Source organism: Sapajus apella, unplaced genomic scaffold (assembly GCF_009761245.1).
Source record: "Sapajus apella isolate SASKATOON/1434 unplaced genomic scaffold, GSC_monkey_1.0 scaffold116, whole genome shotgun sequence".
Classification (NCBI taxonomy): Eukaryota; Metazoa; Chordata; class Mammalia; order Primates; family Cebidae; genus Sapajus; species Sapajus apella.
In genome coordinates this window covers 619,149-645,578 of record NW_022437056.1, presented here as the reverse complement: position 1 = coordinate 645,578, position 26,430 = coordinate 619,149, and the positions used below count along the sequence as shown (strand labels likewise).

General features: G+C 46.6%; 1 protein-coding gene across 3 annotated transcripts; it reads right to left on the bottom strand.

Annotated features, from left to right (window-relative positions):
* CLN8 (CLN8 transmembrane ER and ERGIC protein) lies at positions 1–25,644 on the bottom strand. 3 transcript variants are annotated; one of them, XM_032260288.1, is made up of 3 exons: positions 25,472–25,644; positions 11,171–11,834; positions 1–1,739 (listed from the first exon to the last, which is right to left on the bottom strand). In XM_032260288.1, the coding sequence occupies exons 2-3, from the start codon at positions 11,711–11,713 to the stop codon at positions 1,422–1,424; spliced, it is 861 nt and encodes a 286-aa protein (XP_032116179.1). In that variant the 5' UTR covers positions 11,714–11,834; positions 25,472–25,644; the 3' UTR covers positions 1–1,421. The 3 variants fall into 3 exon arrangements, with proteins under 3 accessions (XP_032116179.1, XP_032116180.1, XP_032116178.1); XM_032260289.1 differs by having other exon boundaries at positions 25,492–25,644; XM_032260287.1 differs by having other exon boundaries at positions 25,436–25,643.
* Between the last annotated feature and the right edge of the window lie 786 nt (positions 25,645–26,430).

Genomic DNA, 26,430 nt, shown 5'->3' with positions numbered 1-26,430 from the left:
AATAAACTTTGAATTTTAATTGCACATTTAAAACAAAAACAAAAACAAACCCACACAATTCTGTATGTCTGTCAACAAAATTGCTCAGTTGGTGTATAAATTCTATCTGGGCATAAAACAGTAACGTACCTTGGGACTTGTCATCAGGCGCTCATCGCCAGGGGCTGCAGCAGGACCATTCGAGGGACCCCAGGGCCCTGCAGCTGAGCATCTGAGGGGTCCAGGTCCACCCTTGCAGCTCAGGGGGAAAATGACATCACTACTTTCCTTCAAAGCTAGCGAGAAACACCAACCACAAAATTAGGGTGTGGATTGGGTGCCTGTAGGTAACTCCATCAATGAAAAACAACTCTAAAACCCAGACAACCTGATTACTAAATATCTACCTCATTTTGTCAAATGAGCAATATAGTATGAATAGTAAATTCTCATTTTAAAACAGGTTCCATGATTAAAAAAAAAAACAAACTTGCAAGATTTCATCTTAACCACCCCACACGCTGGTTGGTGGCAAGTAAACTCCAAGGCGTCTCTGCTGCTACAGGAGTCACTACCCCTCAGAGATGTCTTTGTACCATTTGCCACCAGATGGCACTGCCAGACACCTAGGTTTAGAATTTTTTTTTTTTTTTTTTTTTTTTTTATGAGAGAGTCTTGCCCTGTTCCCAGGCTAAAGTGCAATGGCTTGATCTCAGCTCACTGCAATCTCTGCCTCCTGGGTTCAAGCGATTCTCTTGCCTCAGCCTCCTGAGTGGCTGGGATTGTAGGCACGCACCACCACACCCAGCTAACTTTTGTATTTTTAGTAGAGGCAGGGTTTAATCATGTTGGTCAGGCTGGCCTCAAGTGACCCACCTGCCTCAGCCTCCATAAGTGCTGAGATTACTTTGGGTGTGAGCCACTGTGCCCAGCCTAGAATTTCATACCATGGGAAATTTTAACAAGCAACAAGTCATATTATTTTCTATTTTAGCCCAATTCTCTCCAGCTGAAAAGAATGTGACTTCTGATAAGACACACAGCATGTGAGTGTGTGGCTGGAAAATCAACGCTGACCCACCCCCCCAGCGGGAGGCACTTCACTATGAAGCCATTTCCAGCATTCGGACAAGGCCACCCCCTCCTCAGCAGGTGCCTGGATGCCACGGACTCCTCTCCTAAATGCCTGACATGGTCCAGAGGCTCAACTTACAGCACCAGTCAGGACAGTCGCAAAATTATAATTTCTTAAAAAGACTTTGTAGCTACTTCAAAATTAATGCTAATGAGAAATAAAGTTAGTATTTCCCTTAGAATTAAAAACAAAACATTCACTGCCTCATTAATTCAAAAGCCACTATTCACCAAACTTCCCAGAATCCGTGTGCCAACCGGCTGGGGCCTGGGAGCCCCAGGAGCCCCGGGAGCCCCGGCTGGAGCAGCTACGGCCTCTTCTTCCGCAGCAGCTGCCCGTTGCCTTCCGGCCTGCTCTTGGCTTCTGGCTGTGCAAAGTTCCAGTCCACCGGATTGAGAAGCTGCTGAGTCTTCTTATGGGTCCAGTATGGATTAATGATTAGTGTAAGCAGAGCCAGTCCAACAAGGTAGAGTGCCAAATGAGGCAGATACAGGCTGCTGACCAGGCCATCCCAATGCCAGAAGCACACCCACCACATGTGGTAGGTCAGGACCATGCGGCAGTGAAACATGTGAATCATCAGCCACTGGTTGAGCTTCCAGAACAGAGAATCAGACCAGCCCGCCTGCACAGAGACAAAACAAATGCACAGATCAATACAAAACTGCCAGAGTTCATTCTTCACATCACAAAAAGGTATTTGCTACCGTACTTACCATCAAAACAAATTCATTTCAAAGCAACAGAATTTCCTCACCAGAGCTCTGCTCTCACTGGGGCTTCATCCCGGAAGAAGACCACCGGCTCCATGCGCACACAGGCCAGCAGGGCTGACCCTTGCTTGCTTGTGCTGTTCTATACCTCTCGCTCTTTGACTTCTGCTCCCTAAAGCTATGATAAATTCAACCTTTCTTTTGGTCTCTCTTCAGTCTGTTTTATCTTGAATTTGCATATATTAATAAGCAGTACTTATTTAGCAAAACCAGACATAGGTACATCAAGCTCCTGTACCTAGACCCTGGGAGAAAAATCTCTTAGAAGAGGTGAGTTTAGGATAAAGAATGTTTCCTGGTTTGTTTAGTCCTTTAACAAAGGCCAAAATGGGCTTGCCTTAAAATATGCTAAATTTGCAGTAAAACTAGTTTCCAGCAGTCCTGGCTAAAACAAAGAAGGGAACTAACTTGAGGATGATAAGCATCAGACCATGGATACGTAGCAGGGACCAGGTAGGCAGGCCTCGTCGGCACCAGGACAGTCCAGAACATGCCCAGGAAGAAACTCATGCCCAGAAGACAGTTGTTAGGGACGAGGGGCACTGGAATGCAGGGACCACTCTGAGATCAGACCAGCAAAGAGGTGGGCTGCCATATCCAGGCAGAGACCACATGGTGTTCTCAGGAAAGGGGCTGACTTTACTAGATCTACATCTGTGACACTTTGAAGAGGACCTGGCATTACCAACTTCTAAGGGTCACTAAATCAAAAGGAAGTCCACTTTTAAGTTACAAAAGCATGTTCACACAGTTCACACACACACACACACACACACACACACACACACAGTAGAATCAATGACTTAAGAGGTTGCCTTACAAATGTATCGGAAAGAAAAACAAGGACTTTGTTGTTTGAAATACTGAATTTGTCTGAAAACAACTTCATAAAAAAATTTGAATTGTCTCCCACTGTTAGATCAGACATACCCATATCCTTTTCTTTTACCAGCAGTGTAATACTTGTTACTCACTGGATGTGTGTCTCGAAATTCATATGATGAAACCCTAACTCCCAATGTGATTGTACCCAGAGGTGGCGCCTTTGGGAAGTGATGAGGGTGGGATGAGGTCATGAGGGTAGGGCCCCAGGATGGGATCAGTGTCATAAGAAGAGGAAGAGATCAGAGCCTTCCTTCCCCTCCTCCGTGTGAGGACTTGCAGTCTCCAGAACTGTGAGAAAGGAATTCCTGCTGTTCAGGCTGCCTGGGCTATGGCAGTTTGCTGTGGCAGCCTGAGCTAGGACAGTACAGCTCCTCCCCAGCAAAATATTCTAACTTGGGCCAGGTACAGTGGTTTACGCCTATAATCCCAGCAGTTTGGCAGGCCGAAGCGGGTAATTCACTTGAGGTCAGAAGTTTGAGACCAGCCTGGCCAACACAGCAAAACCCCATTTCTAATAAAAATACAAAAATAATCAGCCAGGCATGGTGGCAACCATGTAATCCCAGCTATCTGGGAGGCTGAGTAATGAGAATCACTTGATCGCAGGAGGCAGAGGTTGCAGTGAGCTGAGATCGCACCACTGCACTCTAGGCTGGAGAAAGAGTGAGACTCTGGCTCAAAAAAAAAAAAAACTCTAACGTGTTTTTCTGGTATTTTAAATATTTAAAGCTCGGGTATATTGGCTCTTCTAGACAGTCCGCTACTCACAATGGTTTGACTTACAAGTGTTTGACTTTAGGATGGTGCAAACGTGGTACGCATTCAGTAGAAACCATACTTCCAGTACCTACGTAACCATCATTTCAACTTTCAGTATGGCATTCACAGAATTACATGAGATGTTCCACATTTGGTCGTAAAATAGGCTTGTGCTGTATGATTTTGCCCAACCTTAGGCTGATGCAAGTCTTCTGGGCATGTTTAAGGCAGGCCAGGCTTCACCATGGTGTTCAGGAGGCTGCTTGTATTAAACACATTTCTGTCAGGATATTTTTAACTTATGATGGGCTTATTGGGCTGTAGCCCCGTCCTGAGTCAAGGAGCGTCGACATCTGGACAGAAAAAATCAGTGTGAGGAAAATTAGACGAGAAAGGCCAGTGGAAGAGTCGTGCCGCGTGGCTTCTGTAACTGTCACGGGAGTCTTTCCCAGGTCTCAGAGGGGACCTCAGGGCTCCCACGTGCGCGTCACAGCACCCTCATGCACACACACCAATTCAGAGACCGCCGGCGCGGCTTTCCACAAACATGACGTGCCAAGCGCTTAGTTCACCCCAACTCCAGATGCAAACGAAACACTCCCACCTGTGATTGGGGCCACCTCAAGGTGGGTCGGGACCACACACTTCCCTCACGCTCAGCATTGCTGAGGCACAATGACCACTCAGAAAGAAGAACAGAGGAAGCACCAATCCCAAACAAGCCTGGAGCCTACAAACTGAAGGGGACAGGGGAGAAACTCACGCAGACCAGAAGAACCCATGGTTGTCAGTTCTGGATGGTTAAGCGACATGGATTGAAACAAAATGTGAAGAGTTAATACTATTATTTCTTACTTGTGAAATTATAGAGTTAGGCTACAAGTTCTCGAAGTTCTTGATATGTCTAAAGCAAAAGTCACAAATGTAACTGGTTCCCAGCTCCTGGGGTGACTGCAGATCCTGGTTGGCCTGGGGCAGTCCCTGACATCCTTGTCTGGGTGGTAAACAGTGTAGTCACTCTGATAACTGGCCACAACCACCAGTTCCAAAGGCGGTGAAGGACAATGTTCGACTTTGGCGCAAGCAAGTTTTCAATCTCACAGCTCCTGCAGACCCACAGTGGCAGCACCAGGTGGGCTAGGTGAACGTATATTTGTGTCTTAGAGTTCAACAATTAAAAAAAAGTTTTAAAAATTAAGAACAGCTTATGGAATAAAGGTATAAAGAAAATATACATACGATGTATTTGTGTTTTAAGCTAAGTGTTATTATAAGAGTGGAAAAGTTTAAAAAAACTAAAATTTATAAAATAAGTTACAGTAAGTTAAGGTTAATTTATGATTAAAGAAAGAAATGTTTAAAATAAATTCACCTGTAATCCCAGCACTTTGGGAGGCCGAGGTGGGCGGATCATGAAGTCAAGAGATCGAGACCATCCTGGCCAACACAGTGAAACCCCGCCTTTACTAAAAATACAAAAATTAGCCCGGCGTGGTGGCACGAGCCTGTGGTGCCAGCTACTCAGGAGGCTAAGGCAGAAGAATCGCTTGAACCCAGGAGGTGGAGGTTGCAGTCAGCCGAGATTGTGCCACTGCACTCCAGCCTGGCGACAGAGCAAGACTCTGTCTCAAAATAAATAAATAAATAAATAAATAAATAAATAAATAAATTCAGCACAGCTTAAGTACACAGTGTTCATAAAGGACACAGGAGTGTACAGTGATGTTCTAGGCCCTCACACTCGCCACTCATTCTGACTGGCCCAGAGCTGCTTCCAGTCCTGCAAACTCTGTTCCTAGTTAATGGCCTGCACAGGTGCACCATTTTTCACCTTTAACACGGCATTTTTACTACACCTTCCTATGTTTAGATGTTTAGATGAACAAATATTTACAACTGTGTTACACTTGCCTCCAGTATTCAGTAGGGCCATGTGCTGCACAGGCGTGCAGCCTGGGAGCAATGGGCTCTGGCGCATAGGGCCAAGGCACAGAGTAGCCTCGGCATGCGGAATGGCACTCTAGGGTGGTTGCTCCATGACGAAATAGCCGAAGGACACTTTTCTCAGAACATGCCCCGTTGTTAAGGACTGTACACAGAACAGAATCACATGCCGTGTCCTCTTTTGGGTCTGGCTAATGTCTCTCACTATGGCCGTGTAAACCATCCAGATTGATCCCCACCCCTCTGCTGTGTGGACACACCCAGCTCACGAGCCCTTTCCACTGATGATGGGACTTCAGTAGGATTCAGTATGAGGCCAAATGAACAGTGTGGCTAAGACAATCCCAGTACCTGTTTGAGTACTGGGGCACAGACCTATGCATGGGGCTGCATGGACACCGGAAGTCTCGCATACTGTTATCAAACTGAAGGCACTCAAGCATTTACCAAGTAAACAAATGGCTGAGAAAAACCAAAGGAAAGACAATGCTCCGTCTGCCACATAGTGGAACTGCAGCATGGCTACACAAGTGTGTGCCCCTCACAGAGTCCATATTCTAGAACCTTCTGTCATCACATATATGTGTACTAGAGCAGGGCCACACATAAATCTGCCCCTCACAGATTTCACCTTCCAGAACCTTCTGTCATCACATGTATCTATACTGGAGCAGCGCTACATGCACATCAGCCCCTCAGAGTTCACCTTCCAGAACTTTCTGTTATCACGTGTGTGTGTACTGGGGCAGGGCCACAAACACACATCTGCCCCTCATAGATTTCACTTTCCCGAACCTTCTGTCATCACATGTATGTATAATGGAGCAGGGACACATGCATATCCAACCCTCACAGATTTCACCTTCTAGAATCTTCTGTCATCACATGTGTTTACTGGAGCAGGGTCACGTCCACAACAGCCTCTCACAGAGTTCACCTTCTAGAACCTTCTGTCATTATGTATGTGTACTGGCGCGAGGCCACGTGGGTATCCAATCCTCACAAATTTTTACCTTCCAGAACCTCTGTCATCACAGGTATACTGGAGCATGACCACACATATAGCTGCCCCTCACAGATTCCAGCTTCCAGAATCTTCTGTGTGTACAGAAGGAGCCACACACAAATATGCCCCTCACATATTCCAGCTTCCAAAATCTTTTGTCATCATGTGTGTGCTGGAGCACCACTACACAGGTGTGCCCCTCACAGATTCCAGCTTCAATCTTCTATCGTTTGCTGGAACACCACCAGCTACATGTGTGCCCCCCCCATAGATTCCAGGTTCCAGAATATTCTGTCATGTGTGTGCTGGAGCACTACCACGTGCACATGTGCCTCCCACAGATTCTCGCTTACAGAAAACTGTGAATCATCTTAGTTGTGACCCGGTGCCTGGCACAGGGCCTGGTAGAGCGTACAGTATCAACAGGAGTGAAAAGACTGTGTGTCTGAAGACAAAACACTGAAGAGTCGATGTTCTGAACGTCAGAATCCTCTGCGCTAGCTAGAGGGCCCCACACAGTGATAAACCGTAGAGTATACCATGCGCTCAGCCCTGGGCTCTCGCGAGCTCAGTCTTCATTCACTAGGCCATTCCCTCACAATTCACAAAAAGCTCTCCTCCACCACTTTCCTCACTTACTGAAACTAGTCATCTTGTTTTTGTTTGTTTTTTGAGACAACCGTTCTGCGCTCAGTTGCCCAGCCTGGAGTGCAGTGGTGTGATCTTAGCTCATTGCAACCTTCACCTCCCAGGTTGGGGGTAGCTGGGACTACAGGCATGTACCACCAACCCTGGCTAATTTTTTTGTGTTTTTAGTAGAGATGGGGTTTCACTATGTTGGTCAGGCTGGTCTCAAACTCCTGACCTCAAATGATCTGCCGCCTCAGCCTCCAAAAGCGCTGGGATTATAGGCGTGAACCTCCGCGCCCAGTCAGTTATCTTAAATTCTCAATAGTCACATCAGAATACTATCAATACCTTAAGTTTAGAAAACTCAAAACTTGAGAACTGAGAATTCTTTGGGTTTACTAAGGCACTAAAATTTTGGTGGTCAGTCACCAAAGGCTTTGAGAAAAGTAGCAAAATCTATAGCAACAAAATCCGTGACATAACACATGCAAAGCTCTGGAGCCTAGCAGAATCTATCAGCTTTAAAAGAATTTAAATCTAGCAGCTTTAAAAGAATTTCAATAAATATATAGTTGCCCTCAGTATCCTTAGGGGGACTGGTTCCTGGGCTTCCTGCAGATATCCAAATCCACAGATGTTCAAGTCCTTTATATAAAATGGCTTTGTATGTGCATATAACCTAAGCACACTCTCCTTTACACTTTAAATCATCTGTAGATTACTTATAATACCTAATATAATGTAAATGCCATATAAAGTTGTTACACTGTACTGGTATAGATTTGTGATATTTTTTATTGTATTGTTATTTTAGATTTCTCTCAAATATTTCTGATCCACAGTTGGTTGAATCCATGGACACAGAACTCATGGATACAGAAGGTCGACTGTATACATATGTATATATATAAACACACACGTGTATATATAAAATATATAAAAACTGACAGTGGTTTTTGCTTGTTTGTTTTTGTGTGTGTCTTTTTTGTGTGTTTTTTTGAGACAGCGTCTCACTCTTGCCCAGGCCAGAGTGCAGTGGTGTAATCAAAGCTCACTATAACCCTGAACTCCCAGGCTCAGGCAATCCTCCCACCTCAGGCTCCCAAGTGGCTGGTACTACAGATGTGTGCCACTATGCCTAGTTAATTTTCGTATTTTTTGTAGAGATGAAGTTTTGCCATGTTGCTGGTCTTGAGCTCCTGGGCTCAGGTGATCTGCCAGCCTTGGCCTCCCAAAGTGCTGGGATTACAGGTGTGAGCCACCACACCTGGCCTGACAGTGTTTTTGTATCACCTCATTTATATTATGGAATAGTGAGTCTGTGGATAAATTATATTTAGATGTTTGAGTCCTATGTCATTCATTTATTAATTCTAAACATTTCAGAATCAAATCCAAGATGGAAATACGAAGAACAAGTCACTGTGCTTGACTGAGACACCCAGCCTAAATTGATGGTGATATATTGTCTTTATGTCCTTTAGTTCTGATCAAATTAGACCTTGATGGGAGAGAAATGCTGAATCCTCATGCCCTACCAAACAAGAATCTATCAGCTTTATAAGAATTTCAATGTTTTAGACACAGGGTTTTCTTCCAGCATTTAGCAGTATTTCAACCAGTACAAAACAGAACTATCTAGACATACTGGCCCTGAGCTATATTAATTTAGGTTATAATTTTCTGTTATTGGGGTCTGTTGGCTTTATGCAGTTGACATGAGCAGGGTTAGGAGTAAATACTTAAATAACCCTTTATTCCTTCTACGCAAACAGCAACCTAAAACCTTTAGAGAATGTGCAAATTCCAAAATCAAGCTTTGCTCTCTGAGTCTATCCTCCTGGAGGCCAGGCTCCACCACACCGGGGGAGGAAGAACTGCTGGAGGCACCTGTGTCGGCAAATCCTGCAGGAGGTGCTGTCCCCACGCCTGGCTCCAGGAGAGGCTCAGATAAAACCCTTGAGAAATCCAACACTGCTTTCCCCTGAGGACTGGAGAGACAGAAGGACTCATTTCTTTCCTTTCCTTTTACTTTTTTTAAAGAACTTGTAATAAAAAAATAAAAATACAAGGTAACTGTTAACCTGTTTCTCAAAACACACTAATGATCCCAAGCACACAACATGATAGGACGTATTAATAGTTTATTTAGTCACTATTTACCACCTTTTTTAGGGCATCGATATGAGTGAGCACTTGTGCTTTCCTTTCAAGAGCTATCATTTCTGCCACAGCTGAGTGAGTCCTGAAGCCCGGTGTTTCCAGGTGGGAGGAGCAGGCAATGCAAAGCGCAGGCCACAGCCTCTTCCACCAGCACACACCTCTCCACTCCACACTGATCGCACGCCAGAGAAACCTGGGGATCACAGCCCTGCGCTGCATCCCCAGAAGCCTAAACTCTTATGGAAATAACATCCACAAAGATGCTGACGGGGTCTCAGGTCACAGCATCTGTCCTAAAATGACCCCACACTTGGACCAGCAGCTTCACATTCAGTCATTTGCTCAGCAAGGGAGCTCAGTAGCTAGGCCACTGGAGGGGCTCTTTCAAACCATTCATGGTTCCAACCTTCTTCCCTGGTAAGGTCTACCCAAATGACACCTGCCCCCAAACTCCTCCGGCCACCACCCAAAGCACACACTCCCAAGGAGGCCTCCAGTATCGCCCCCTGCGGCTCCATCTACTTCCATGGCCACCCTGTGAGGCTCTGCGCTGCAGATGACCGTGCCTCACCCGTCCTCATTTACTTGACCCAACACGGATGTGCCCACCTGCTCCTCCTGCGCGGGGTCCCCATCTGGGGATTTCCTGTCACCGTGCTCACACAGCCCATGTGGCGCCAGATGGGGCCAACCTCAGGGGACAGCAGGAACATGAGTTCCTCCTTGAGTGTTCAGGTGCCAGCACAGTATCTGACACCCAGCTGGGGTCCATGGTGTTCACACTATCCACCACCAGGCTGGTGTCTGTGGTGGTTACACACCAAAAGTCTGTACTGTTTACACCATAGTGTTCTTTTGACGGTCTGATACCATCTACCCACCTAGACCCAAAGGCAGGAGTGATTTGTTATGCTTATTTTTCCTCTCAAGGCTACCAGTGTCCTGTACACAAGAATTGTGCAGTAACGTGACCCATTCGTGTGAATGGTTGAACATTTGAAATTTCATATAAAGTATCCCATAAACAACGTGATGAGTCATAAAACATAGCAGGAATCTACGTAAAAACAATTTAAAAAAAGAGTTTAACATAAAGAACATTTTGACATCAAAATGACAATCAAGTGAAAAACATATTTAAAACATGTTCTTCAAAAACAGAAAGAAAGTGTTAGGCAAATAACTATGCTAGGTCCCAGTACTTCTGATCACTAGTAAAACAACCTAATTCAAAACAAAAAGCAAGCAAGATATGGGCTGTGTGAGCACATATTACTTCAGTTTTTTTAAAGTATTAAAAGAGGCTGGGCGCGGTGGCTCACAATTGTAATCTCAGCACTTTGGGAGGCTGAGGAGGGCAGATCACAAGGTTGGGAGTTCGAGACCAGCCTAGCCAACATAGTCAAACCCTGTCACTACTAAAAATACAAAAAAATTAGCCAGGGGTGGCGGTGCTCGCCTGTAGTCCTACCCACTCGGGAGGCTGAGGCAGGAGAACTTGAACCCTGGAGGCGGAGGTTGCAGTGAGCCGAGACCACGCCATTGCACTCCAGCCTGGATGACAGAGTGAGACTCTGTCTTAAAAATAAATAAATAAAAAAAAATGTGAAAAAAAAAGTATTAAAAGAAAGAAAAAAAGTAAGTGCTTGCAGACACTATCTACTGAGTCATAAGATCAATGGAGCTTTCTTTCCTTAAGAAGCAGAAAGCCTACATGATTTAAAATTAAGAAAATTGCATTCAACTAAAATGAGTTTATAACTGAATGTGTATGCTGCAATCCAATCTGCTGATGAGTTTATGGCACTGTCCACGACATTCTAACCAGTAATTAAATGTGTGAGGTACATGTCATCTGCTGCTGATGTATGCAAAAGCAGCACATGAAACGCTTACCTTTAAGAGCATCCAGGAAATGCAGGTAAAGGGAGTGCTCATCTCCAGGAGCAACGTGGTCATAGCCAGATAGTGGCCAGCTTGGAGATTGACTGAGCAGCCGAGAAACCCGAGAAAGGCAAAGAGATGGTGGACAACCAGAAACAGGTCAAATGTTCGGAAGGCCAAGCTGGACAGGTGGACTGCGACATTTTCAAAGAAAAAGAAGCCCGTTGCCGTTGTGATGTGAAACCAGCACCAGTTCTGCTGGCCACGTGCCTTGTCGGCATGAAGCACAGGGTCCCCCAGCAGGGCCCACAGGCCTGCAGCCGTGCTCTGAACACCAAAGACTGCACGCGTGGCCGCCAGGTCCCAGAAGACCTTCTCTCTGGCCACCAGAGAACGGTACGTGGCATTTAGGGAGGACGACAGCTGGTGGCAGACCACAAAGACGCCCAGGTAGAAGACAAAACCAGCGACCACCAGCGTGGAGCGGATCCCCCAGGAGGCATAGTCCAAGTCAAAAATGCTCTCTGATGTACCCCCGTTGCTCGCAGGATTCATCGTCCTCAGCTGTATTCTGAAGGAGTCCTGGGGCCAACACAGCCTGGGCCCTACACAATCTTGTCCAAGAAAATGATGTCCGTGAAGTGATCCCTGGGATTGTCAGGTATCCATCTCCAATCTAAAGAAAAAAAAGATCATTCATGTTATGTTGACTAAACAGAAGCAAGGACACATCACTCCCCCAGGCATGCAAACAATATAATACAAAACATTTCTTTTAATTCTGTACCTTATTCTTAATGCATTTAAAGGACGCATAAACATAGCAAGGTAACATCCACTGACAGTATAGGAGGAAAGAAAATGAAACTAAAGCCAGAGCGGTCCGGCTGTGAACAGGAGGCAGGAGTGCTGCTGGCAGGAACAGAAGATCCTATGCTCCTCCTGTGGGTACCCCACGAGCAAGACACCCACTTTTACAGCAGTCCTGATCAGTCACACAATTCAGACATCACAGGATAAAACATACTTAAGTCATTCCACTGGGATACACTTTATTACAGCCCTGAACTTCCAGACCCCAATAAAAGAGCACCATCTTGGTGCTCCCAGGTCTGTGCAAATTTATTTATGGATAATACTGGGTTTCAAGCAGTCCCCGGGTGTGCCTGGGTTCAAATCCCTGCTCTGCCATACACTGGTCACGGGACCCTCAGACTTTTCCGGGGCTCAGTTTCCTCCTATAAAAGCGCACAGTGAACGCTGGAGGGGTGATGGGTGTCATGACCTGGAGCAGCGCCTGGTGCACCACGGGCCTCATAACTCGTATTTCAGTGTCATGATCACCGCCACTCACTGCCATTCAGATGATGTTATATAAAATGTCCTTAAAAAGGGTGGAGAAAGCACAAGTCCTCAGGTCCCATCTGTTAACTTGCAAATGGTCTGAACTGTTTTCAGTATCTCCTCTGAAATGAGTGCCCTGGAGCCGATCTGAGAAGGATGCTCCCACGCACGCTCACTGCTCGGCCCACTTCAGATAGACCCCATGAACAGCTGAAGGGCTCTGGCCTGCTAAACCCACTGAGAGCTGTTCTGTTCACATGGCTCCGAACGGTCTTCCCCAGGCTCTGGGAAGTACCTGCTGGATGAAGCCCAGGCCCCACGCTGGACTAGAGCATCTTAACGGTCTTCTCCAGCTCTCAAAATCAGGAGGGCAATTCTTCTCAACCCTGAAAAACATCGCTTTCAGGGTCAGTACACAATGATCACGTGACCTAAGGGCCACAGATAGAGTTTATCAGAACCTTGTTTCAAAACCTCATTTTCTCCTAACACCCCATTGTCAATATTAGACAGATCAACCAGACAGAAAATCAACAAGGATATCCAGGACTTGAACTCAGACCTGGACCAAGCAAACCTAATAGACATTTATAGAACTCTCCACCCCAAATCCACAGAATATACATTCTTCTCAGCACCACATCACACCGACTCCAAAATTGACCACATAATCAGGAGTAAATCACTCCTCAGCAAATGCAAAAGAATGGAAATCAAAACAAACACTGTGGTCTCTCAGACCACAGTGCAATCAAGTTAGAACTCAGAATTCAAAAACTAACTCAAAACCGCACAGCTTCATGGAAACTGAACAACTTGCTCTTGAATGTTGACTGGAAAAACAACGAAATGAAGACAGAAATAAAGATGTTCTTTGAAACCAACGAGAATGAAGACACAACGTACCAGAATCTCTGGGACACATTTAAAGCAGTCTCTAGAGGAAAATATATAGCAATAAGCACCCACATGAGAAGCAAGGAGAGATCAAAAATTGACACCCTATAGTCAAAATTGAAAGAGCTAGAGGAGCAAGATCAAAGAAACTCAAAACCTAGCAGAAGACAAGAAATAGCTAAGATCAGAGCAGAACTGAAGGAGATAGAGATGCAAAAAACCCTTCAAAAAATCAATAAATCCAGGAGCTGGTTTTTTGAAAAGATCGACAAAATAGACAGACCACTAGGCAGATTAATAAAAAAGAAAAGAGAGAATAACCAAATTGATGCAATAAAAAATGATAAAGGGATATCACCACAGATTCCACAGAAATTCAAACCATCATCAGAGATTATTACAAACAACTCTATGCACATAAACTAGTAAACCTGGAAGAAATGGATAAATTCCTGTACACTTGCCTCCTCCCAAGCCTAAACCAGGAAGATGCCGAAACCCTGAACAGACCCATAAGAAGGTCTGAAGTTGAGGCAGCAATTAAGAGCCTACCACCCAAAAAAAGCCCAGGTCCAGACGGGTTCACAGCCGAATTCTACCAGACATACAAAGAGGTGCTGGTACCATTCCTTCTGAAACGATTCCAAACAATCCCAAAAGGGGGAATCCTTCCCAAATCATTTTATGAGACCAACATCATCCTGATACCAAAACCCGGCAGAGACACAACAAGAAAAGAAAATTTCAGGCTTCAGGCCAATATTCATGATGAACATAGATGCAAAAATCTTCAATAAAATACTGGCAAGCCGACTGCAACAGCACATCAAAAAGCTAATCCACCATGATCAAGTAGGCTTCATCCCGGGGATGCAAGGCTGGTTCAACATACGCAAGTCTATAAACGTAATTCACCACATAAACAGAACCGAAGACAAAAACCACATGATTATCTCAATTGATGCAGAGAAGGCCTTTGACAAAATTCAACAGCACTTTATGCTAAAAACCCTCAATAAGCTAGGTATTGATGGAACGTATCTCAAAATAATAAAAGCTATTTATGACAAACCAACAGCCAATATCATACTGAATGGGCAAAAACTGGAAGCATTCCCTTTGAAATCTGGCACTAGACAAGGATGCCCTCTCTCACCATTCCTATTCAATATAGTACTGGAAGTTCTAGCCAGAGCAATCGGGCAAGAAAAGGAAATAAAGGGTATTCAAATAGGAAAGGAGGACGTCAAATTGTCTCTATTTGCAGACGACATGATTGTATATCTAGAAGACCCCAACATCTCAGCTCAAAATCTCCTGAAACTGATAAGCAACTTCAGCAAAGTCTCAGGATACAAAATCAATGTGCAAAAATCACAAGCATTCCTATACATCAATAACAGACTTAAAGAGAGCCAAATCAAGAACGAACTGCCATTCACGATTGCCACAAAGAGAATAAAATACCTAGGAATACAACTAGCAAGGAACGTAAAGGACCTCTTCAAGGAGAACTACAAGCCACTGCTCAACGAAATAAGAGAGGACGCAAACAGATGGAAAAACATTCCATGTTCCTGGTTAGGAAGAATCAATATTGTGAAAATGGCCATACTGCCCAAAGTAATTTACAGATTCAACGCTATCCCCATCAAGCTACCAATGACCTTCTTCACAGAACTGGAAAAAAACACCTTAAACTTCACATGGAACCAAAAGAGAGCCCGCATACCCAAGTCAATTCTAAGCAAAAAGAACAAAGCGGGAGGCATCACACTACTGGACTTCAAACTATACTACAAGGCTACAGTAATCAAAATAGCATGGTACTGGTACCAAAACAGAGATATAGACCAATGGAACAGAACAAAGGCCTTGGAGGCAACACAACATATCTACAACCATCTGATCTTTGACAAATCTGACAAAAACAAGCAATGGGGAAAGGATTCCCTGTTTAATAAATGGTGTTGGGAAAACTGGCTAGCCATGTGCAGAAGGCAGAAACTGGACCCCTTCCTGACACCTTACACTAAAATTAAATACAGATGGATTCATAAGACCTAACACCATAAAAACCCTAGAAGAAAATCTAGGCAAAACTATTCAGGACATAGGCGTAGACAAGGACTTCATGACCAAAACACCAAAAGCATTGGCAACAAAAGCCAAAATAGACAAATGGGACCTAATCAAACTCCACAGCTTCTGCACAGCAAAAGAAACAGTCATTAGAGTGAATCGGCAACCAACAGAATGGGAAAAAATGTTTGCAGTTTACCCATCTGACAGAGGGCTGATATCCAGAATTTACAAAGAACTAAAACAGATTACAAGAAAAAAACAAGCCCATTCAAAAGTGGGCAAGGATATGAACAGATACTTTACAAAAGAAGACATACATGAGGCCAACAAGCATATGAAAAAATGCTCATCACTGGTCATCAGAGAAATGCAAATCAAAACTACATTGAGATACCATCTCACGCCAGTTAGAATGGCGATCATTAAAAAATCTGGAGAGAACAGACGCTGGAGAGGATGTGGAGAAATAGGAACACTTTTACACTGCTGGTGGGAGTGTAAATTAGTTCAACCATTGTGGAAGACAGTGTGGCGATTCCTCAAGGACCTAGAAATGGAAATTCCATTTGACCCAGCAATCCCGTTACTGGGTATACATCCAAAGGATTATAAATCGTTCTCCTATAAGGACACGTGCACACTAACGTTCATTGCAGCAGTGTTTACAATAGCAAAGACCTGGAACCAACCCAAATGCCCATCGATGATAGACTGGACAGGGAAAATGTGGCACATATATACCATGGAATATTATGCAGCCATAAAAAACGATGAGTTCATGCCCTTTGTAGGGACATGGATGAACCTGGAAACCATCATTCTCAGCAAACTGACAGGAGCAGAAGATCAAACACTGCATGTTCTCACTCATAGGCGGGTGTTGAACAATGAGAACACATGGACACAGGGAGGGGAGCACTACACATTAGGGTCTGTTGGGGGGAAATAGGGGAGGGACAGCAGGGGGAGGGGAGTTGGGGAGAGATAGCATGGGGAGAAGTGCTAGATGTGGGTGATGGGGAGGAAGGCAGCAGATCACACTGCCACATGTGTGCCTATGCAACAATCTTGCATGTTCTTCACATGTACCCCAAAACCTAAAATGCAATAAAATTAAAAAAAAACAAAAAAAAAAACAAAAACCTCATTTTCTCCTAGTCACAGTGTCTGCCTCCAGGCAGGAAAAACATTGTTAACTAAATGGGTGTATTTGCCTATTCAAAAACAAGCTCAACCAAAATAAATCAATAACTACCATCAGAGATTACTACAAACAGCTCTACTCACATAAACCAGTAAACCAGGGATAAATGGATAAATTACTAGATGCTTGTGCTCTACCAAGACTAAACCAGGAGGAAGTTGAAACCATGAATAGACCAATAACAAGGGCTGAAGTAGAGGCAGCAATCAATAGCCTACCAACCAAAAAAAGTCCAGGTCCAGACAGGTTCACAGCCAAATTATACCAGACATACAAAGAGGAGCTGGTTCCATTCCTTCTGAAACTGTATCAAACAATACAAAAGGATGGAGTCCTTCCTGACTCATTTTATGAGACCAACATCATCCTGATACCAAAACCAGGCAGAGACTCAACTAAAAAAGAGAACTTCAGGCCAATATCCATGATGAACATCAACGCAAAAATCTTCAATAAAATACTGGCAAACAGATTGCAACAGCACATCAAGAAGCTTATCCACCATGATCAAGTAGGATTCATCCGGGGATGCAAGGCTGATTCAACATATGCAAATCCATAAATGTAATCCATCACATAAACGGAACCAAAGACAAAAACCACATGATTATCTCAATAGATGCAGAGAAGGCCTTCGATAAAATTCAACAGCACTTTATGTCAAAAACTCTCAATAAGTAGGTACTGATGGAACGTAGCATAAAATGATAAAACCATATATGACAAACCTACAGCCAATATCATACTGAATGGGCAAAAGCTGGAAGAATTCCCTTTAAATCAGGCACTAGACAAGGATGCCCTCTCTCACCACTCCTATTCAACATAGTATTGGAAGTTCTAGCCAGAGCAATCAGGCAAGAAAAAGAAATAAAGCATATTCAGTTAGGAAAGGAGGAAGTCAAACTGTCTCTATTTGCAGATGACATGATTGTATATCTAGAAGACCCCATCGTCTCAGCCCAAAATCTTCTCAAACTGATAAGCAACTTCAGTAAAGTCTCAGGATACAAAATCAATGTGCAAAAATCACAAGCATTCCTATATACCAATAACAGACAAACAGAGAGCCAAATCAAGAACGAACTGCCATTCACAATTGCTACAAAGAGAATAAAATACCTAAGAATACAATTAACAAAGGATGTAAAGGACCTCTTCAAAGAGAACTACAAACCACTGCTCAACGAAATAAGAGAGGACACAAACACATGGAAAAACATTCCATGGTCATGATTAGGAAGAATCAATATCGTGAAAATGGCCATGCCGCCCAAAGTAATCTGCAGATTCAACGCTATCCCTATCAAGCTACCAGTAACCTTCTTCACAGAACTGGAAAAAAACACTTTAAACTTGATATGGAATCATAAAAGACCCCGCATAGCGAAGACAATCCTAAGCAAAAAGAACAAAGCCGGAGGCATCACACTGCTGGACTTCAAACTATACTACAAGGCTACCGTAATCAAAACAGCATGGAACTGGTACCAAAACAGAGACATAGACCAATGGAACAGAACAGAGACCCCAGAAGAAACACCACATATCTACAGCCTTCTGATCTTTGACAAACCCAGCAAAAACAAGTAATGGGGAAAGGGCTCTATGTTTAATAAATGGTGTTGGGAAAACTGGCTAGCCATGTGCAGAAAGGAGAAACTGGATCCCTACCTGTCACCTTACACTAAAATTAACTCCATATGGATCAAAGATTTAAACATAAAACCTAACACCATAAAAACACTAGAAGAAAACATAAGCAAAACCATCTAGGACATAGGCATAGGCAAGGACTTCACGACTGAAACACCAAAAGCAATGGCAATAAAAGCCAGGATAGACAAATGGGATCTAATTGAACTCCAGAGCTTCTGTACAGCAAAAGAAACCATTATTAGAGTGAATCGGCAGCCAACAGAATGGGAAAACAATTTTTGCAATCTACCGATCTGACAAAGGGCTCATATCCAGAATCTACAAAGAACTAAAACAGATATACAAGAAAAAAACAAACAACCCCATTCAAAAGTGGGTGAAGGATGTGAACAGGCACTTTTCAAAAGAGGACATATATGAGGTGAACAAACATATGAAAAAAAGCTCATCATCACTGGTGATTAGAGAAATGCAAATCAAAACCACATTGAGATATCATCTCACGCCAGTTAGAATGGTGATCATTAAAAAATCTGGAGACAACAGATGCTGGAGAGGATGTGGAGAAATAGGAACACTCTTAAACAGTTGGTGGGAGTGTAAATTAGTTCAACCATTGTGGAAGACAGTGTGGTGATTTCTCAAGGATCTAGAAAGAGAAATTCCATTTGACCCAGCAATCCCACTACTGGGTATATACCCAGAGAACTATAAATTGTTCTACTATAAAGACACATGCACACGTATGTTCACTGCAGCCCTGTGTACAATAGCAAAGACCTGGAACCAACCCAAATGCCCATCAATGATAGACTGGAAAAGAAAATGTGGTACATATACACCATTGAATACTACACAGCCATAAAAAACGATGATTTCATGTCCTTTGTAGGGACTTGGATAAATCTGGAAACCATCATTCTCAGCAAACTGACAAAAGAACACAAAACCAAACACCACATGTTCTCATTCATCGGTGGGTGTTGAACAACGAGAACACGTGGACTCAGACAGAGGAGCATCACACACTGGGGGCAGTTGGGGGGGGTAGGGGAGAGACAGCGGGGGGTGGGGAGGGAGGGGTAGGGAGGGATAACATGGGGAGAGATGCCAGATATAGTATGCACCTAAAATAAAATAAATAAATTTTTAAAAAAATCAATAACTTTTCTCTGCAACAATGTTAAAACAGTTTATTCTTTCCCTATACTTTTATATTTCTGCTATACACAACCAATCCATTCCTTTTCTAACTTAAGTTTGACAAAATTTGGAGGTTACATAAAATAGGCTTCAAGTTTATCCCCAACACACTTATGAGCTTTTCTGCCTCCACACTGGAAGACAGTCCAGTTAACACGCCAAAGATGTCATGAGAACCTGTGCTCCTGTTTTTCATGCTATTCTTTGGTTAAGGCTGTGGAATGGCTTCTCAGCAGCAACAGGGAAGGCCTGAATTCCTTACTGTGATCTACAGGACTCTGCAGAATGTGACCCATCTATTGTACCTTCTCTGGTTCCACTCTCCCCACCCCCTGCCTCTCACTCCATGCCACCACCTTCCAGTCCTGTGAAAACACCACACTCTCCTGCACCTCTGGGTCTGCAGCTGCTGGGCCCTCTACCTGGAAAAGTCTTTACCTCCCCGCAGCTGGCACCATCTCACCTGTCAGGTCTTCGTGTAAGGGCCGTTTGCTCCAGATGCCCTCCCAGAGTAGGGAGAGTCCCACGGGCTGGGTTAAGTACCTTTGCTACAAGCTCCTGATGCATCCACCACACACTCATTTTTGGTACCAAAAGTGCTTACGGAATCCTCACCTCTACTGGACAGCAAGCTCTGTGAGGGCACAGACCACACCTGCTTTCCATCACTGCATCTCCTCTGCTGGACGCAGCACCGAGTCCACAGTGGGCCCTCAAGAAACATTTGTGGAACACATGAACAGATGCTAAATGATGCTCAAGGGGTCCAGTTTACCTAAGCCTGAACCTGTCTGCAAACACCAGAGCCTCAAGTGCTCAAAACTGGAAGAGACCTGTAAGTGATTCCAGCCTTTCCTTTCACATGGCAGGAACCCCATGCATACAACGAGGACATAGGAACAGCTACTGACAAAGCCTCAGATCCCACCTCTACCCCCTCACCCAGTGTGCAGGACCTGCCCAGACAGGGCATTTTTGCAGGGAGTGGGGACTCCTGTCGCTCACAGCCAGCGAACAGAGGGCAGAGCTGTGAGCACTGTGCTCCCTACACAGCTCGACCCTCTGCTCTCTAGAAGGGACCCCAGAACTGGCTGCATTGTGAGGCGGTAGGACTACAGCTGGAAGCGTAGGAGGAGCCCTTCATCTGTGGCCATTCAGCAAAACTCGCCAATTGTTACTGAGGAAAGATGGTCGCTGTAACCACACCCCAAGGACGTAGAAAGCACTAGCTCACTCAAGCTCACACTGAGTGTGAGTCCTGGGACCTAATGCAAATCACAAGAGAACGCTGTTAACCCCTAACCTTTTGGTTTGATAACAGTCGTACAATCAAAGGCAAAATAGTACCAGCGTTTTTCTGTTTCTCCATTAACATTCCAGCTTTAACACAGGCTGGCTCTGTGCAAACACAAATCTGACGAGGGAAAGACAGCACTGGCATTCATGTTTCTCCCTAGAGAAACGGCTCCCGTGTCCTGCTGCCGCTGGTGCGGGTGTTCAGGGCACACAGGTGTGCTCTCTGATAGATGCTATGATGACGACTGAGAGGCTGCCATGCCCACGACCAACACCTGGGGCCCACACCGCTGGTCACGTTATGTCAAGATTCCCGTGTACTTACACATCTCCAAACACACCTCTGTGAACTTCTACTCAAATCGGGTTTAACATGGTAGTGAGGGACTGGCAAGAGCGCTCTGGTAATTCAGTGTGCAGCAAGGCATCTTCTAACCCCAATGCACTTCACAGGAGCTGATCACCCTCAAGTGCAGCCAGATGCTGGGCGGGGAGACCGCTCACCAGCATTAAAGAAAAGCAGGCTGGGCTGAGAGGAGACCACTTTCCAGCATTAAAGAAGACCAGGCTAGGCTTGGGGGAGACCGTTCACCAGCATTAAAGAAAAGCAGGCTGGGTGGAAAGAACGGGTATCAAGCACGGAATAGCAATTCATTAAAAGAGTTACCCTGAACAACATTGTTAAAGGTTAAAATATGGACCCCTCCTAAAACTTCTTCTTGTACTTTTCCATGAGTCGGTCATGAGATCCAGGTTATAGGTCCCATTTTGTCACAGTTGTATCAATGTGCTCTTGGCCAAGACAGCTACCTTCTGTGGGACCTTTGCCTTGAGACGGAAGGGTCCCTCACTCCGGAAGGCTCTGCCCAGTGCAATGACTCAAATCTACCTCAGTGGAAGTGATGAGCCCAAGTGATGCTTCAGGAAGTCTTTGGTTTGGTCAAGGTGGGAGGGGCTCCAGGACATGAGAACCAAAGGACCAAGAAGAACAGTTGGCTTAGTGGTTCTGAACTTGGTTTCACTATTTAGGAGCTAAGAAAACAAGTCTCAGGCCGGGCGTGGTGGCTCATGCCTGTAATCCCAGCACTTTGGGAGGCTGAGGTGGGTGAAACACTTGAGGTCAGGAGTTCAAGACCAGCCTGGCTAACATGGCAAAACCTTATCTATACTAAAAAAACAAAAAGCAGCTGGGCATGGTGGCACATGCCTATAGTCTGAGCTACTCGGGAGGTTGAGGCAGGAGAATCGCTGGAACCCAGGAATCAGAGGGTGCAGTGAGCCGAGATCATGCTGCTGTACTCCAGCCTGCACAACAGAGCGAGACTCCATCTCAAAAGAAAAACAAAAAAAAAAAGAAAACAAGTTTCTTTCTGAACCACCCTGGATCCCAGTGCCTGACTATGGAAAAAGAAACACACAGAGCAATGGGAAATGAAGCATCTACTGTGAGCCAGACGTTCAACCAGTTTGTGTGATCTTCCCCTGAAGGGCGAATAGCTTCCAGGTCTTCAAGCTTTCTAGATGCCTTTGTGGAGATTACTGTATCTACAGAAAAAATGGCAGAAGCAGGCGAGCCAGAGCTGAGAGTGGGCAAACCTTCTTGGCAGTCACAGAACAGGTGCCAGTTAGGGATGCAGAAACAACAGGTCATAAAGACCAGAACGCTTACTACCCCTTCTAATCCTGTAACAAATCCCCATTCTGATTCTTTGCGCAAACCTCCTGATTATGTGTGGTCTACACAGCAGTGTGCACAGGAACTTTCCGGGAAGCTGGTTCTGCTCTGGTCTACCTTGTTATTGTGGGTCTCTGAGTTTGGTTAGTGCCAGCCAGCATCCTCCAGCCAGGAGTTCATGAAGGAGGTGAACTCCTCAGCTGTCTCAGTCATGAGGGAAGGCCAGTCCCAGAGCCAGGGTACCAGGATCCAACCCAAGCAGCCAGTCTTCCTGGAGTCCTGCAGAGCTCTACTGTCCTTTTTTGCAGTGTCAGAGTTGTACGGAGAACAGCTGTGGTTCACCCCAAGTCACAAGGCGGGTACCCACAGAAGTGCGGCTAGGCCTTGGTCTGGCAGACAGCACAGAAGGGGTATGGGAAGAGCTCAGGTTCTCCTTTTGCTTCTATTTCTGCTCCTTGACCCAACCACAACCCTCTCGCTCTTGATGTGCAAAATGGGGCACTGGGGTTCCCACTATTCCCTTGCTGTGTGCCTTCTTCATGTCACTCCTGCCATGAGGCTCAGGCCAGAAGAAGGAATCCTCAAGTGTAACATGCAGCTGGAAGTCACTGTTCCTTCCTGGGGTAAAACTAGAGGCCAAACCTAATGGACCCATCCTGTTCTTTCACTCTGGAAGGCTTGCAAGCCCCTCCACACCAGCTCCTTTCCTCTCTGCAGTACAGGAAGTGGAGCCCGAGAAGAAACAACTCCTGAAGGCCACCATCTCCTGACTCTGCAGAGCTTCATTTTCTTTGGGGAAAATGTATATAAAAAGCTAGTCTTAGAAGATTCTGTGGTTTCAGCTCTTCTACAGCACTGGGCCATGCAGTTTTACAAAATCTGAATGCAAACAAATCAGTAAGAGTGTTAGCGGCTGTAGTGTGACCAGGAGCTGGGCTCAGTGGCCACCGGAACCCTTGGGCTATATCATGCATCTGTGCGCTCTTCCGGTTTACTGAGGGCTAAACTGCTATGACACCAGCATTTTTTTTGTTTGGTTGAGATAATTTATCCAAACTTGGAAGTGAACTCAAAAAGGAGAAAATGGCTGCATGCTTTTTTCCGTGCTAACACAAGTTCAGTGTTTTACAACCCCAACAATCACTTGACTTTCTAGAAGTAACAATTTACCACTGATTGTGGCCCACACATTTCACAATCTGCAAAGTTAATTCTCCTTTCCATCAAGAAGAAAAGATAATCCCAAAGGCTGTAGTTTCATTGCGTGCAGGATATTCACATCTTATAGCTAATCCAGCAATGTTTTCTCAGCATTCCTTTTACCCACTCACTAAGAAAATCCTAGTTTTGTGTACTTGCTTTTGAACTGGCATGCCTATCCTCCTGGATCCTGGACTAATGACTGAAATATAATCTGACAAGAGCTGTTTACATGAGAATTATACTTCTAACATTTTGAAAATTATACATTGATGGTTTGTAAAAATATGTTTTCCAAAATCAGAAGAAATATATGTTTAATAAAATTTGGAAAATATGAACAAGCAAAAAAATACAAAAATAAAAACTTACAATCCTCTTACACAGCTCCAAGCACTATCATTATTTTTTGGTGCCTGCTGGGTCAACTGTTTATCCAGATATAAACTCTTCCCTTTTTCATAAAACGGGATAAAAGCGTACAAGCTGCTCCCTGGTCTGCTTCTCTTCTTTTAGCAACAGCTAATCCTCTTCTGCCACATCACTGCATTACGGCTACGCTGGCTTTCATCCAGTTCCTTGTTATCATAAGACATTCTGTGGTGAACATCTCTGAGGCCACCTAGAGAACCTGTGCTGTTTTCGTGAAAGCCGGATGCTCAGGAAGAACTTCCATAACAACTACAGCCTAGATGACGGCCAGTCTATTAATGCTGCTTCTGAAAGGCAAGCGCAGAACTGTCCCAGCTCAGTACGGAGCTGTGGCCATCTCATTCCCTCAATCACTCACACTTCCTTCACCATTGCTTTTTCCTCTCAAGACCTTCCTGAAAAGTTTCATGTAAATAAAAATCAAAATATGGGAGGGAGATCAGCAGGAACTGGATATTACAGATTTCACACGGAGGATAAACTCAAACAGGAGTCAGAAACAGCCGCCTCGCCCCAATCTTTCAGAGAACAGTCACTTACAGCAGAACCTACACAGGCTGAGAAGTCCTTGGCTCCCCTCCCCACTGTCCACACCAACCCCAACCCAGAGCAGCTGGCGATAGGGCCCAGTGCCCGGGAAGCTCCCACCACCTGCTGACCCGACCCAGTGCCCGCCCTCATCCCCTACCCACCCCACGCCTTGGTGACCTGACCCAGCGTCCCTCCCCCTCCTACAGGTGCTGACTGACCCAGCGTCCCTCCGCCGCCCACACCCTGGTGAGCAGCTCCGTGTCCCCTTCCGCCCAGCTAACTCGGTGACCAGTGGAGGCCACAACCACGTGACAGCTGCTGTCAGCTGTCCTTGACAGCAGCTCCGAATGCACCCAAGTGGCTCCGCAGGAGCCGTCTCCCAGCCTCAGGGGCACACAGGTGAGCTGACCATACCTGCCCAGCCGGTATGCGGGGAGCGAGGTCAGGCGCGACTGCGCCACCTCCGCCTCCGCCGCCGCCTGTCCCCTCCCGCCATCCGACATCCGCGCCGCTCAGGGGCTCCAAAGTTAGAGTCGGCGTTAGGAGCCCCCTACGCCCACCGGGCACGCGCGCGGGCAGGACCCCGGGCTGCGGGGCTGGAACGCCGCTCACCCCAGGAACGCCCCGGCCGGGGTGCCGCACGCCCACCAGAAGGCAGGGCTGGGACCGCAGACGCTAGGAACCATCCTGGCCCCTCACCCGGGCTCCCCCTCACCCGGGCTCGCCCTGATGTGGGCTACCGCGCGCTCACCTGGGCTGCCCCTCACGTGGGTTCCTGGCCTCTCACCTGGGCTCCCGCGCGGTCACCTGGGCTCCCGGCACTCGTGGGCCCCTTCACCCTGGCTCCCCCTCACCCGGGATCCCCGCTGTCGGTGCCGCCCCGCCCCTGCAGGACTCCGGGTAGTCACTGATCACTATGCCGCCGCGTCTAGACTCTCCGGCCTCAAACATGACCTGCGCACGCGCGCACGCACGCGCTCCGCCCCCTAGGGGGCGTGGGTACGAGAGGCCCCGCCTAGGCGTTGCCAAACAGGGGCAGCGGGGGCGGGGCCACGGCCGGGCTGAACTCGTCAGGCGTGAGGGGTGGGTCCACGGCCCACTGAACCGCGGCGGGAGCGAGGGGCGGGGCCGGGCTGAATGACGGCAGGCGCGACGGGCGGGGTCACGGCAGGCTGAACGGCGGCGGGCGCGGGAGGCGGGGCCGGGCTGAACCACGGCGGGCGCGAGGGGCGGGGCCGCGGCAGGCTGCACCAGGGCGGGCGCGAGGGGCGGGGCCGCGGCAGCCTGCACCAGGGCGGGCGCGAGGGGCGGGGCCACGGCAGGCTGCACCAGGGCGGGCGCGAGGGGCGGGGCCGGGCGGAACCACGGCGGGCGCGAGGGGCGGGGCCGGGCGGAACCACGGCGGGCGGGCGGGCGCTGGGGAGTAGCGCTGCACCCGAGGGGGCGGAGGAGCCCCGAAAGCTGCCGCTGCCCCGCCGTTCCCCGGAGCGGCCCCCGCCCGGCTGCGGCTAAGTCGCCCTCCGGGTGTGCAGGGAGCCAGAGCCGGAGCCGCCCAGAGCCCCGGAGGCGCGCGCTGGGGCCGCCAGGCCGGGCGTCTCCTCCCAGCCCCGGTCTTCAGGTCCTGACGGCGCGCACCCCCTTCCCGGCTGCGCCACGCGCTGAGTGTCTGTGGGAGTTGCAGCCGTTCGCTGAGGTTGTTATTTATGTGTCCTCTTCTCTCTAACGTGTTTGGTTCCCTCTTTAGAA

Bases quoted from the DNA above. Each gene is read 5' to 3' on its own strand.
- CLN8 (XM_032260288.1), bottom strand. From the start codon at position 11,713: ATGAATCCTGCGAGCAACGGGGGTACATCAGAGAGCATTTTTGACTTG. The intron at 1,740-11,170 runs GTAAGCGTTTCA...GTCTCTGTGCAG, and splicing joins TTTCCTGGATGCTCTTAAAG to GCGGGCTGGTCTGATTCTCT.